This window comes from Mus caroli, unplaced genomic scaffold (genome assembly GCF_978045245.1).
Source record: "Mus caroli unplaced genomic scaffold, Mus_caroli_1 scaffold_8, whole genome shotgun sequence".
NCBI classification, from domain to species: domain Eukaryota; kingdom Metazoa; phylum Chordata; class Mammalia; order Rodentia; family Muridae; genus Mus; species Mus caroli.
The window spans coordinates 123,401,164-123,417,051 of record NW_028227263.1 but is presented as its reverse complement, the minus strand read 5'-3'; the positions used below and the strand labels follow the sequence as shown (position 1 = coordinate 123,417,051).

The 15,888-nt window shown below is 37.2% G+C and overlaps 1 protein-coding gene and 1 long non-coding RNA gene across 2 annotated transcripts; both read left to right on the top strand.

Moving 5' to 3' along the window:
* Window positions 1-4,951: 4,951 nt before the first annotated feature.
* On the top strand, window positions 4,952-5,960 carry LOC147003443 (uncharacterized). The gene is made up of 3 exons (XR_015047765.1): window positions 4,952-5,189; window positions 5,310-5,473; window positions 5,934-5,960. It is a non-coding gene; the product is annotated as an uncharacterized LOC147003443 (long non-coding RNA).
* A 632-nt stretch (window positions 5,961-6,592) lies between these two features.
* LOC147003442 (vomeronasal type-1 receptor 4-like) lies at window positions 6,593-7,540 on the top strand. Its single transcript, XM_085841013.1, has one exon. It carries the CDS (start codon window positions 6,593-6,595, stop codon window positions 7,505-7,507), a length of 915 nt encoding a protein of 304 aa, XP_085697139.1. The 3' UTR covers window positions 7,508-7,540.
* The last annotated feature ends 8,348 nt before the right edge of the window (window positions 7,541-15,888 follow it).

The following is a 15,888-nucleotide window of genomic DNA, read 5'->3' as shown; positions in this document are numbered from 1 at the left end:
AAGGGCAGCCAAAGTCATTAAAGAAACTTTAGTAAAACTCAAAGCACACTTTACACTTCACACAACAATAGTGGGAGACTTTAACACCCCACTCTCATCAAATGACAGATGCTGGAAACAGAAACTAAGCAGAGACACAGTGAAACTAACAGAAGTTATGAAACAAATAGATTTAACAGATATCTACAGAACATTTTATCCTAAAACAAAAAGATATACCTTCTTCTCAGCACCTCATGGTACCTTCTTCAAAACTGACCATATAACTGGTCACAAAACAGGCCTCAACAGATACAAAAATATTGAAATTATCCCATGCATCCTATCAGATCATCAAGGACTCAGGCTGATTTTCAAAAACAACATAAATAGCACAAAGCCAACATTCACGTGGGCACAGGGACAGCATCCTAATGAACAAAATCAGAAATGAACAGGGAGACATAACAACAGATCCTGAGGAAATCTGAAATACCATCAGATCCTTCAAAAATAGGCTATACTCATCAAAATTGGAAAACCTGGATGAAATGGACAAATATCTAGAGAGATACCAGGTACCAAAGTTAAATCAGGATCAGATTAATTACCTAAACACTCCTATATTCCCTAAAGAAATAGTTGCAGTCATTAATAGTCTCCCAACCAAAAAAAGCCCAGGACCAGATGGGTTTAGTGCAGAGTTCTATCAGACCTTCAAAGAAGACCCAATTCCAGTTCTTCTCAAACTATTCCACAAAATAGAAACAGAAGGTACTCTACCCAATTCATTCTATGATGGCACAACTACTCTGATACCTAAACCACAGAAAGACCCAACAAAGATAGAGAACTTCAGACCAATTTCCCTTATGAATATCGATGAAAAAATACTCAATAAAATCCCCGCAAACTGAATCCAAGAACACATCAAAATGATCATTCATCATGACCAAGTAGGCTTCATCCCAGGGATGCATGGATGGTTTAATATACATAAATCCATCAACATAATCCACTATATAAACAAACTCAAAGACAAAAATCACATGTTCATTTCCTTAGATGCTGAAAAAGTGTTTGACAAAATTCAATACCACTTCATGATAAAAGTCTTGGAAAAATCAGGAATTCAAGGCCCATATCTAAATATAATAAAAGCAATATATAGCAAAACAGTAGCCAACAGAAGGCTACATGGAGAGAAACTTGAAACAATCCCATTAAAATCAAGGAATAGAGGAGGCTGCCAATTTCTCCTTACCTATTAAATATAGTACTTGAAGTCCTAGCCAGAGCAATTAGACAACAAAAGGAGGTCAAGGAGATACAAATTGGAAAGGAAGAAGTCAAAATTTCACTATTTGCAGATGATATGATAGTATATATAAGTGACCCTAAAAATTCCGCCAGAGAACTCCTAAACCTGATAAACAGCTTACTTGCAGTACCTGGTAATAAAATTAACTCAAACAAATAAATGGCCTTTCTCTACACAAAGGATAAACATTATGAGAAAGAAATTAGGGAAACAACACCCTTCACAATAGTCACAAATAATATAAAATACCTTGGTGTGGCTCTATCTAAGAAAGTGAAATATCTGTATGATCAAAACTTCAAGTCTCTAAAGAAAGACATTGAAGAAGATCTCAGAAGATAGAAAGATCTCCCATGCTCATGGGTTGGCAGGATTGATATAGTCAAATAGGCTATCTTGCCAAAAGCTATCTACAGATTCAATGCAATCCCCATCAAAAGTCCAACTCAATTCTTCACTGAGTTAGAAAGGGCAATTTGCAAATTCATCTAGAATAACAAAAAACTTAGGATAGCAAAAACTCTTCTCAATGATAAAAGAATATCTGGTGGAATCTCCATGCCTGACCTCAAGCTGTATTACAGAGTAATTGTGATAAAATCTGCATGGCACTGGTACAGCAACAGACTGGTATATCAATGGAATAGAATTGAAGACCCAGAAATGAACCCACATACCTATGGTCACTTTATCTTTGACAAGGGAGCTAAAATCATCCAGTGGAAAAAAGACAGCCCTTTTAACAAATGATGCTGGCACAACTGGTGGTTATCGTGTAGAAGAATGTGAATTAATCCATTCTTTTCTCCTTGTACAAAGCTCAAGTCTAAGTGGATCAAAGAACTCCACATAAAACCAGAGACATTGAAATTTATACAGGAGAAAGTGGTGAAAAGCCTCCAAGATATGGGTACAGAGGAAAAATTCCTAAACAGAACAGTAATGGCTTATGCTGTAAGAACAAGTATTGACAAATGGGACCTCATAAAATTAAAAATCTTTTTTACGGGAAAAGATACTGTCAATAAGACAAAAAGTCCACCAACAGATTGGGAAAATATTTTTACCAATCCTAAATCTGATAGGGGACTAATATCCAATATGTACAAAGAATCAAGAAGCTGTACTCCAGAAATTCAAACAACCCCAGTAAAAATGGGGTACAGAACTAAACAAAGAATTCTCAACTGATGAATACCAAAGTGCTGAGAAACACTTGAAAAAATGTTCAACATCCTTAATCACCAGGGAAATGCAAATCAAAACAACCCTTAGATTCCACCTTACACCACTCTGAATAGCTATGATAAAAAATTCAGGTGACAGCAGATACTGGCGAGGATGTGGAGAAAGAGGAACACTCCTCCATTGCTGGTGGGATTGAAAGCTTTTACCACCACTCTGGAAATCAGTCTGGCAGTTCCTCAGAAAATTGGACATATTACCAGAAGATACAGCAATACCTCTCCTGGGCATATACCCAGAAGGTGTTCCAACTGGTAATAAGGACACATCCTCCACTATGTTCATAGTAGCCTTATTTATAATAGCTGGAAAGAACCCAGAATAGCCAGAAGCTGGAAAGAACCCAGATATCCCTCAACAGAGGAATGAATACAGAAAATGTCATACATTTACACAAGGGAGTACTACTCAGCTATTAATGCAATGAATTTATAAAATTCTTGGGCAAATGGATGTATCTGGAGGATATCATCCTGAGTGAGGTAACCCAATCATAGAAGAAGTCACTTGCTATGCACTTACTGATAAGTGCAACTTAGAATACCCAAGATACAATTTGCAAAACACAAGAAAATCAATAAGAAGGAAGACCAAGGTATGGATAGTTCGTTTCTCCTTAGAATAGGGAACAAAACACCCATGGAAGGAGTTACAGAGACAAAGTTTGGAGCTGAAACAAAAGATGGACCATCAAGAGACTGCCCCACCTGGTGATCCATCCCGTAATCAGCCACCAAACAGAGACACTATTGCATATGCCAGCAAGATTTTGCTGAAGGGACCCTTATGTAGCTATCTCTTGTGAGTCTATGCCAGTGCCTGGAAAATACAGAAGTGGATGCTCACAGTCATTATAGGATGGAACATAGAGCCCCCAGTGAAGGAGCTAGAGAAAGTACCCAAGGAGCTGAAGGGGTCTTCAACTCTATTCGTAGAACAACAATATGAACTAACCAGGACCCCCAGAGCTCATATCTCTAGGTGCATATGTAGCAGAAGATGGCCTAGTTGACCATCGTTGGGAAGAGAGGCCCCTTGATCTTGCAAACTTTATATACCCCAGTACAGGGGAATGCCAGGGCCAAGAAGTGGGAGTGGGTGGGTATTGGAGGCGAGTGTGTGGAGAGTAAAGGATACTTTTGGGATAGCACTTGAAATGTAAATGAAAAAGTATCTAATAAAAAAATTGAAAAAAAAAACAATGAATATGTTAGACATAGGTGAAGACAGAATGAGACAGAAAATGAGAAGCCTGAAGATTAGAATATATTATCCGATTTAGTTTGAGGCCAGACAGAGTAATTCAGGAGAAACAAGATTGAATAAATCAGTTTGAAGAGAAATTTGAGCTGGAATGGTTGATTTGAAACAACAACAAAAAAAAAAAAAAAAAAAAAAAAAAAAAAAAGCACAAAGAACAAGAAGAACAGCAAAAGCAGTAAGTCTCAGAGGCTTAAATATTCTAGGCCTAGATAAGACTGTATAAAGGCTGGAAGTTTCCATAACAATGCCTAGTGTAACAGACAGAAGCATGACTGTTACCTGAAACAAATAAAAGTTCCTTTTACGAGAAATGTTTGTATTAAGTTGTGGGTTACGAGATGCAGAATGATGACTTCTCAACCATCCATTACTTACAAACTTCATAATTTCATTTTGCTTAACAGATAAATAATATTCCATGATATATACATAATATACTATCATTATCCATACATCACCTGATTGATCTTTAAGGTCTTTTGATATCATGAATGTTGTGAATACAGCTACAACAAAAATGGCTAATTCTCAATATTAATTGATTACTAGTTAGTACTATACTTGCCTATATGTGAATAATTCATTTAGTACCTATAAAATACATAGAAAAAAACCTCACAGTCTATTATGCTTCTAATAACTCTCCATGAGTTTCTCATAAAATGAATCATGATCTATCTGAAAACAAATAGATACTGGAATAATCCAAGGACTTACAAAGGAAACATGGGCTTCAATTTTTCAGTGTGTCACACTACAAAGTCTTTGAGTATAAATGGGAATATACAAGACTACAGATCACATATTGATGGTCCATCTGGAAGAATGTGATATTAGGATGATTTTGCAAGAAGAAAAGGATAAGGTATAATGCACTGCCGCCTGCCCCCCAGGAAATACATGTAAGAAATCTCTTGATCTCTTCTGGAGTGTGTCTTTCTACTCTTGATGACAACATCAATTCAGAATCTCTCAAAGGAAACATGGCTAATCATTAACAAACTCCTGGAATCATCCTTAATTACCACTAAGTGAAAATGATGATTTGCTCTGGGGATAAACGTTTTTTCTTTCATTAGAGGTATTGCAACATCCCCACACAGACACAATAAATAATACAACAGGTAACACAGTAATGGGCTCTCTGAGTGATGTCAGGACCAGACACTGTCTCTTTATGAGCTCTGATATCTGGCTTCAATCAGTGATCAGCACACAACTTCATTGAAAATATAGGGCAGGTAAAGATTTCTTTGGATCTGTCTTAGGAAATAGTTCCACAGAAAAGTTCATCAAAGGGCATGGAATTCAGAACTGTGTTTCTGAAGTAACACTCAGAAGCAGGCCTTCATTCCTGTGAGCATCACCATCATTGATGAATGTAGGTGAGATTCCTGCAATTGTAGATTTTTGCTTAGACTTCATTTCTTTCTTCTGCTATTAATGGTGTTTTATAGAACCAACATTAATAATTAGATTGACTTCATTTTTGTCTCCACAGTTTACCTAATGTTGTCAGTCATGTCCTTAGTCTAAGGAAATGTGTATTCCATGGCTCAGGATTCATCTGAAAAATTCCTTCCATCTGACGAGTATATGTGAGAGGACATGTTTTTAACTGTAAGATGAATGCTTATTTTTCCTATGGACAGCAAAATAAACCAAGTAAGTTTCAGACTAAACATGATCTTTCTAAAACTGAGTTTCAAAAAGTCTTTGTGTGCAAAGAATTAAACTGTAATTGTTTTAATGGTTTCAGTTGTGGATGAAAAAAACTGCAGATGAATCAATTATGTGTACAGCACCTAACTCCTTAGAAAAACAGATGAAGTTAGAAATTTATAAATTAATAATATGCTTGGGTTCCACAGACTTTTGTCCCACATATATGATATATGTGTAAATCAAGGTTCTTCTATATGGACAGAATAATAGTGACATTTCCAGAAATATTTTACATACTATCAATATGGTAAAGAATGTAAAAAAAATATCAAAACTAAATGGATTATTTTAGGGGAAGTACTTCAGTCATATTTTTTATGAAGTATAATTATTAAATTTGTATTTTGTTCTTTAAATTTTTATTTATTTAATTCTTTATTCATTTGTGTTTTGCCTGCAGGTATGGTAGAGAATACCACATCCCCTTTAATTGGACTTACTAACAGTTGTGAGCTGTGATGTGGGTGGTGGAAAGTGAACTAAAGTCATCTGGAGCAGCAACCAGTGCCCTTAATTGCTGAGCCATTTCTCCAGCCCTGTATTATATGTTTTAAAATATAATTATTTTATTTTGTGTGTATGAATGCTTTGCTGGCATGAATGGCAGGAAATACAGGAAAAAAGTGTTATAAAGGTCAATAGATGGTATTAGATCAGAACCACATTTCCAAAAACAAATTTGTACTTCTTAATACATTATTATAACATGAGGAAAATGCTGAATTCAAGTCAAGCAAAAATGCACTCTTGTTTATAAATGTCCATTTATAAATATGCAGAGCCCATACTATGTTATGTGTGTCATGTTGTTGACCAGCAGAGATAGTGTTTCATTAAACACAGAGATCCATCATGAGGAAAGACAAAGTAAAATAGTTGTGAAGTTGATATTCTGGATCAATGTTCATGCAGTGTTTCCAGTCAACATGATCATATAGATAAAGTAGTATCTTCTTGGGGAAAAAAGGCTTCAAATCACTTGGAAAGGTCAGGATTTGAGAATAGTCAAACAGCACTGCTAACCTGATCATTATTCCATTGTCCAATGAAGTTGTCTCCATGTTGTCTCAGAATAAATCTGTGAAAACCACAGTGGAAGTGGATCTTCAGATCCTCTTGCTTTGCCAGGTTGGGGTTGGGACTGTAGTCAACATTTTTCTGTTTGTCCATAATTTATCCCCATTCTTGAATGGTTCTCAACAGAGACCTATAAAAGTCATTCTAGCCAACTTAGCTTTGGGAAATACCTTGATTCTCCTCTTTGCATTTCCAAACAATATAAGAGTTTTTATTCCAAGGGAGTTCCCAACTGACCTAAAATGTAAACTTGGGTACTTCATTTGGCTGGTGGCTCGAAGTACAAACATGTGCTCCACCTGCTCCCTGAGCACTTATCAATTTTTCACTCTTGCTCCTGGTACCTGGGGTAGGGTGATGCTCCGTGGAAGAGCCCCCAAAATTGTGAGGTATACCTGTTATAGTTGTTGGTTGTTCAGTGTCTTAAATAATGCTCACATTCCAATGAAAGTCAGTGGTCCCCAGAAAACACATAATGATAGCAATTCTAAAATCAAGTGGGTTTGCTCCACCTCTGGTTTCAGTATAGGCATGCGCATCTTGTCATTTGTCCATGATGCAGTGTTCATCAGCATCATCATCTGGAGCAGTGTCTCCATGGTTATTCTCCTGAACAGACACCACCAAAGACTGCAGCATATTCAATCCACAAATCAGAAGCTCAGAGTTTATGCTGAGACTAGAGCATCCCACACCATCCTGATGCTGGTGGTCACATTTGTGACCTGTTATCTTCTAGACTGCATTTGTAGTTTTCTTCACATTTCTTTTGTGGACTCTCGGCTCTGGTTGAGACGTGTCAAAGAAATTTTAGCTGTAAGCTTCCCTACCTTTTCTCCATTACTGTTGATCTTTAGGGATCCCAATGATCCTTGTTCTCTGCTATTCAGCTGCTGAAAATGACAGTCCAAGTGACAAACATTCCTTATAACTCTCCTTACAGCCATCAATATTCCGTTTTCTTGGAATATGTTTAAAATCTTTTTTAACCCACTGTTGAGGATAGCCCTAGTGCTATTTGTAATTTGATGTTACAAATAGGGGAGGGGCTATGAACAAGGAATGAGTCAGAACTCAGGTGATTTCCTGTAAACCACAGTCTCATCTTGATTGGTAAAATAAAGGCTTGAGCTAGTGATGGGCAGGGGAAGGAAATATGGAGCTGAATGTTGGGAGAGAGAAGAAGGAGGGGTTGGAGAGAGAGAGAGAGAGAGAGAGAGAGAGAGAGAGAGAGAGAGAGAGAGAGAGAGAGAGAGAGAGGATGACACAGGAAGTGGTGGATGGAAAGCAGAGCAGAAGCACATGGCCTTGAGAAACCACAAGTTATAAGGGGTCTCAGATGGAGAGGATAGTACTGTAGTGGTAGATCTGGCTAATCTAGGTACACAGCTTGTATTCATATTAATTGAGTTGTGCTTTCATTGTTGGGGCATATTTGGGTTGGAGAATTACCAAAACAGCCCGCTAGTATAATATGAGTACTATGGAGTTTGAGGTGGTTAGATTGTCATGCAATACATTGCTGCTCATACTATAGCTGCATATCAAGTTGAGCCTATGATGCAGAGAAACTGTTTCACATCTCTCTGCTCCTTGATAAAGGAAACAAGAAATGATAAAGGAAGCCAGTAATCACAAAAACTCAAATTATTTCAAGAAGTATTTGCTGTATTTTTGATGTGATGGAGGATCAAATTAGATCCAAATGTCCATGTTCTTGATTATTTTTTTTTCTTTTAATGAAGTGGCTGTCTCAAACAAAATAATTCATTTTATTTGAAGAATTTTCAGACATTTTTTATCTCAAATCTATGGGCTTATAACCCGTATTTAATTGTCAACTGTCAGACACTAATTTTAGTAGAAATAGGTGATGTGTACTTGTCCTAGAACAAAATAAAATACCTGAACAAAAATAATATATTATGCTGCATTTTGTGTCTTATTTCCACATGTATTAGTCCCAAATGCTGGCATGTTACTTAGGAAAAATACTATACAATGAAACTTGCTTCTCATGCATACAGGTGCATTTACTTTGCCAAAGGAAGTCTTGCATCTTTTCCCAGGAAGGTTTGCTTTTTATCACTGAAAATCCAATCTAAGTTCCTAGTTTTCTTTTTCTTTCTCTTTTTTCCATTTATTACCTTATTTACTCAATTTACATCCCATTGCTGCTTCACATTGGCTAGTCTCCTCTCATATAGTCCAACCCACTATCACCCCTCCCCTTCTCCTTTGAGAAGTTGAAGGCCTTTCCTTGGTATCTCCCAAACCTGGCACATTAAGTCTGTGCTAGACTTGGCACATGTTTTCCCAAAGAGGCCCCACAAGACAGCCCAGTTAGAAAAATAGGATAAACTTCAGGCAACACATTGGGGGGCTATTCCTTTTCCACTTGTTGGTGGGATCTATATTAAGGCCAAGTTTCACATCTGCTATTTATGTGTGTGAGGGGCCTAGATTCAATCCCTTTATGCTCTTTGGTTAGTGTTTCATTCTCCAAGAAACCCCACTTATACAGGTTACTTGACTGTGTTGGTCTTCCTTTTCCTGTGGAGTTCCTCTCCCTTTCAGGAGCCTCAATACTTTCCACAACCCTTCCATGAGACTCCTCAAGTTCAGGCCAAACTTTGACTGTGGGGCTCTGAATCAGTTTCAGTCAGCGGCTTGGTGGATCCTCTCAGAAGACAGTTATGCTATCCTCCTGTCTGTAAGCATAACAAGGAATCATTAATTTTATGAGCTACTGGTACATGCCCATGGGATGTGTCTCAGGTTGGCCCAGTTATTGGATGCCCCATCTCTTCATTTTTAGTCCACCTTTGTCTCTGCATTTCTCCTATACAGGACAAATTTCATGTCATAAGTTTTGTGGGTATACCTGTATTCTTATAACTTCACTGTGAGTCAGGTCTGGCTACAGAAAATGGCTATTTCAGAATCTATGTACCCACCCCTAGGAGTACCAGCTAAAGTTAAACCCATACACTCTTGGGAGGCTTCCCAATCCTAGGTCTCTGGCACCACCTAAAGATTCTCCCCTAAGCCCTATCCCATTTCTTTTTTTCAATATATAAAAATTTTTATTAGGTATTTTCCTCATTTACATTTCCAATGCTATCCCAAAAGTCCCCCATACCCTCCCCCTTACTCCCCTACCCACCCATTTGAACGTTTTGGCCCTGGCGTTCCCCTGTACTGAGGCATATAAAGTTTGCAAGTCCAATGGGCCTCTCTTTCCAGTGATGGCCGACTAGGCCATCTTTTGATACATATGCAGCTAGAGTCAAGATCTCCTGGATACTGGTTAGTTCAAAATGTTTTTACACCTATAGCGTTGCAGATCCCTTTAGCTCCTTGGGTATTTTCTCTAGCTCCTCCATTGGAGGCCCTGTGATTCATCCAATAGCTGACTGTGAGCATCCACTTATATGTTTGCTAGGCCCCGACATAGTCTTACAAGAGACAGCTATATCAGGGTCCTTTCAGCAAAATCTTCCTAGTGTATGCAATGGTGTCAGCGTTTGGAAGCTGATTATGGGATGGATCCCTGGATATGGCAGTCTCTAGATGGTCCATCCTTTCGTCTCAGCTCCAAACTTTGTCTCTGTAACTCCTTCCATGGGTGTTTTGTTCCCAATTCTAAGAAGGGGCAAAGTGTCCACAGTTTGGCCTTCATTCTTCTTGAGTTTCATTTGTTTTGCAAATTGTAAATTATATCTTGGGTATTCTAAGTTTCTGGCCTAATATCCATTTATAAGTGAGTACATATCATTTGAGTTCTTTTGTAATTGGGTTACTGCAGTCAGGATAATGCCCTCCAGGTCCATCCATTTGCCTAGGAATTTCAAAAATTCATTCTTTTTAATAGCTGAGTAGTACTCCATTGTTAAATGTACCACATTTTCTGTATCCATTCCTCTGTTGAGGGGCATCTGGGTTCTTTCCAACTTCTGCCTATTATAAATAAGGCTTCTATGAACATAGGGGAGCATGTTTCTTTCTTATTACTTGTAAAATCTTCTGGATATATGCCCAGGAGAGGTTTTTCGGGATCCTCCGGTAGTACCATGTCCAATTTTCTGAGGAACTGCCAGACTGATTTCCAGAGTGGTTGTACAAGGTTGCAATCCCTCCAGCAATGGAAGAGTGTTCCTCTTTCTCCACATCCTCGTCAGCATCTGCTGTCACCTTAATTTTTAAACTTAGCCATTCTGACTGGTGTGAAATGGAATCTCAGGGTTGTTTTGATTTGCATTACCCTGATGATTAAGGATGCTGAACATTTTTTCAGGTGTTTCTCAGCCATTCGGTATTCCTCAGATGAGAATTCTTTGTTTAGCTCTGAGCCCCATTTTTTAATGTGGTTATTTGATTTTCTGGAGTCCACCTTCTTGAGTTCTTTATATATATTGGATATTAGTCCTCTATCTGATTTAGGATAGGTAAAGATCCTTTCCCAATCTTTTGGTGACCTTTTTGTATTATTGATTGTGTCTTTTGCCTTACAGAAACTTTGCAGTTTCATGAGGTCCCATTTGTCAATTCTCGATCTTACAACACAAGCCGTTGCTGTTCTATTCAGGAATTTTTCCACTGTGCCAATATTTTCGAGGCTTTTCCTCACTTTCTCCTCTATAAGTTTCAGTGTCTCTGGTTTTATGTGGAGCTCCTTGATCCACTTAGATTTGACCTTAGTACCAGGAGATAGGAATGGATCAATTCCCATTCTTCTATATGATAACCACCAGTTGTGACAGCACCATTTGTTAAAAATGCTGTCTTTCTTCCACTAGATGGTTTTAGCTCCCTTGTCGAAGATCAAGTGACCATAGGTGTGTGGGTTCATTTCTGGGTCTTCAATTTTATTCCACTGGTCTACTTGACTGACACTATACCAGTACCATGCAGTTTTTATCACAATTGTTCTGTAGTAAAGCTTTAGGTCACGAATGGTGATTCAACGAGAGGTTCTTTTATCCTTGAGAAGTTTTGCTATCCTAGGTTTTTTGTTTTTCCAGATGAATTTGCAGATTACTCTTTCTAATTCATTGAAGAATTGAGTTGGAATTTTGATTGGGATTGCATTGAGTCTGCAGATTGCTTTTGGCAAGATAGCCATTTTTACAATGTTGATCCTGCCAATCCATGAGCATGGGAGATCTTTCCAACTTCTGAGATCTTCTTTAATTTCTTTCTTCAGAGACTTGAAGTTCTTATCATACAGATCTTTCACTTTCTTAGTTAGAGTCACGCCAAGGCATTTTGTATTATTTGTGACTATTGAGAAGGGTGTTGTTTCCCTAATTTCTTTCTCAGCCTGTTTATTCTTTGTATAGAGAAAAGCCATTGACTTGTTTGAGTTAATTTATATCCAGCTACTTCACCAAAGCTGTTTATCAGGTTTAGGAGTTCTCTGGTGGAATTTTTAGGGTCACTTATATATACTATCATATCATCTGCAAAAAGTGATATTTTGACTTCTTCCTTTTTAATTTTTATTCATTTGACTTCAAGGACAATGATGAATAGGTAGGGAGAAAGTGGGCAGCCTTGTCTAGTCCCTGATTTTAGTGGGATTGCTTCCAGCTTCTCACCATTTACTTTGATGTTGGCTACTGGTTTGCTGTAGATTGCTTTTATCATGGTTAGGTATGGGCCTTAAATTTCTGATCTTTCCAAGACTTTTATCATGAATGGGTGTTGGATTTTGTCAAATGTTTCTCTGCATCTAAAAAGATGATCATGTGGTTTTTGTCCTTGAGTTTGTTTATATAATGGATTACGTTGATGGATTTCCATACATTAAACCATCCCTGCATCCCTGGAATAAAACCTACTAGGTCAGGATGGATGGCTGTTTTAATGTGTTCTTGGATTCGGATAGCGAGAATATTATTGAGTATTCTTGCATCGATATTCATAAGGAAAATTGGTCTGAAGTCTCCTATCTTTGTTAGATCTTTCTGTAGTTTAGGTATCAGAGTAATTGTGGCTTCATAGAATGAGTTGGATAGTGTACCTTCTACTTCTATTTTGTGGAATAGTTTGTGCAGAACTGGAATTAGATCTTTTTTGAAGGTTTCATAGAACTCTGCATTAAACCCATCTTTTTCTGGGCTTTTTTTGGCTGGGAGACTATTAATGACTGCTTCTATTTCTTTAGGGGATATGGGACTGTTTAGGTCGTTAACTTGATCCTGGTTTAACTTTGGTACCTTTTATCTGTGTAGAAATTTGTCCATTTCTTCCAGGTTTTCCAGTTTTGTTGAGTATAGCCTTTTGTAGAAGGATCTGGTGGTCTTTTGGATTTCTTCAAATCTGTTGTTATGTCACCCTTTTCATTTCTGATTTTGTTAATTAGCATTCTGTCCCTGTGCCCTCTATTGAGTCTGGCTAAGGGTTTATCTATCTTGTTGATTTTCTCAAAGAACCAGCTCCTAGTTTGGTTGATTCATTGAATAGTTCTTGTTTCCACTTAGTTGATTTTGCCCCTGAGTTTGATTATTTCCTGTTGTCTACTCCTCTTGGGTGAATTTGCTTCCTTTTTTTCTAGAGCTTTTAGGTATGTTGTCAATCTGCTAGTGTGTGATCTCTCTAGTTTCTCTTTGGATGCACTCAGAGCTGTGAGTTTTCCTCTTAGAAATGCTTTTTTTGTGTCTCTTAAGTTTGGGTATGTTGTGGCTTCATTTTCATTAAACTCTAAAAAGTCTTTAATTACTTTCTTTATCCCTTCCTTGACCAAGGTATCATTCAGAAGAGTGTTGTTCAGTTTCCACGTGAATGTTGGCTTTCCATTATTTATGTTGTTATTGAAGATCAACCTTAGTCTATGGTGATCTGATAGGATGCATGGGACAATTTCAATATTTTTGAATCTGTTGAGGCCTGTTTGTGACCAATCATATGGTCAATTTTGGAGAAGGTTCCATGAGGTGCTGAGAAGAAGGTATATCCTTTTGTTTTAGGATAAAATGTTCTGTAGATATCCGATAAATCCATTTGTTTCATAACTTCTGTTAGTGTCACTGTGTCCCTGTTTATTTTCTGTTTCCACGATCTGTCCATTGATGAGAGTGTTGTGTTGAAGTCTCCCACTATTATTATATGAGGTGCAATATTTGGTTTGAGCCTTACTAACGTCTCTAATGAATGTGGCTGCCCTTGCATTTGGAGCATAGATATTCAGAATTCAGATTTTCTCTTAGAAGATTGTACCTTTGATGAGTATGAAGTGCCCCTCCTTGCATTTTTTTTTACAACTTTGTTTTGGAAGTCAATTTTATTTGATATTAGAATGGCTACTCCAGCTTGTTTCTTCAGATCATTTGCTTGGAAATTCGTTTTCCAGCCTTTCACTCTGACGTAGTGTCTATCTTTTTCTCTGAGATGGGTTTCCTGTAAGCAGCAGAATGTTGGGTCCTGTTTGTGTAGCCAGTCTGTTAGTCTATGTCTTTTTATTGGGGAATTGAGTTCATTGATATTAAGAGATATTAAAGAAAATTAATTTTTGCTTCCTATTATTTTTGTTGTTAGAGTTGGCATTCTGTTCTTGTGGCTGTCTTCTTTTTGGTTTGTTGAAGGATTACTTTCTTGCTTTTTCTAGGTGCGGTTTCCGTCCTTGTATTGGTTTTTTTCTGTTATTATCCTTTGAAGGGCTGGATTCATAGAAAGATAATGTTCGAACTTGGTTAAGTCATGGAATACTTTGGTTTCTCCATCTACGGATGTGTGACCATAGGTGTGTGGGTTCATTTATGGGTCTTCAATTCTATTCCATTGATCTACCAGTCCGTTGCTCTACCAGTACCATGCATTTTTTTTTAATCACAATTGATCTGTAGTACAACTTGAGGTCAGGCATGGTGATTCCAACAGAAGTTCTTTTATTGTTGAGAATAGTTTTTGCTATTCTAGGGTTTTGTTATTCCAGATGAATTTGCAAATTGCCCTTTTTTACTAGGTGGAGAACTAAGTTGAAATGTTGATGGGGATTGCATTGAATTTGTAGATTGCTTTTGGCAAGATAGAAATTTTTACGATATTAACCCTGCCAATCCATGAGCATGGGAGATATTTCCATCTTCTGAGATCTTCTTCAATGTCTTTTTTCAGAGACTTGAAATTCTTTTTTCTTCCCGAAGGTTTAAAATGAAGTGTTTATTAAAATCATGTAGGCTGCAGAATTATTTCACACCATCACATGTTTCCATATGCTAGTAGTTCCACTGGGACAATGTCAATGAAACTTGACTAAGAAGTCTGTTTTGTTTTTATACAGCATAGATTTATTAACAAAGAGGATATCAAGTAACCTCATAACAAAATTTAGAAATAATTTTAATAATGCTAACATGTAATAAACTTTATAAGACATAATGTATTTCCTCAAAAATAATAAAAGTTGAAAAGAAATAATAAAGTATGTGGGGTGCATATAAGACACTCATATTAACTAAAGTTTTTTTTTCCATGGAAATAGATACACTACAAAATACTTTCAATATAAATAAATGTTATTATAAAACAAATGCAATGACTCATTATCTACTGCTGTACTAAGAGACCATGACCAAAGCAACTTATGGAAGGAAGCTTATGGTTTCAGGTGGAAATTCTGCACCGTCATTGAAGAGATCATGGTAACAGATAGGTATGCATGGATTTGAAGCAGTATTGGAGAGCTTACATGTTGAGATGTAACCAATGACACACCTCCAAAAAGGCCATCCCTTCTTATCCTTTCCAAATAGTTCTACCAACTGTGGACCAAAAATTCATATATTTGAGCCAGTGAGAGCCATGCTTATTCAAGTCATCACCACATGTTAAAGACAAATAAAGGTGGCCTTTTATTTTCAAATTCATCTTTTTCTAACTCCAGATTACATTCTTCTAAAATTTGATCTACAATTATCTCAATAAATAATAAATTAAAAATAACAACCATGGGCACCAACCAGCATGTGCCAGGCTCTCTACAAGTATCCCATTTTACACAATCCTAGGGGATCCTAATCTGCTCAGTAGAGAGAAATCAATTTTGTTCGAGGTTCTGCTTATCACAGCAGTTCAAGAGTCCTTGAGAGAGACTGATTTGCAGTCTGAGTTCTAAGTTCAAATTCTCATGGAATAGCCTCATTCACTAGGCTTAGATTATACATACAAACCTAATTTAATAAGCCATTGGGAGAGGATTGTCCTCAGATGGGATTTTCTTCTGAAACAATAGGAATAATGGGATCATCACAGACATTTTGTAGGACTAAAAACTG

What these genes read in the sequence shown, in the direction of transcription:
- LOC147003442 (XM_085841013.1), top strand. Translation starts at nt 6,593, where the DNA reads ATGTTGTCTCAGAATAAATCTGTGAAAACCACAGTGGAAGTGGATCTT.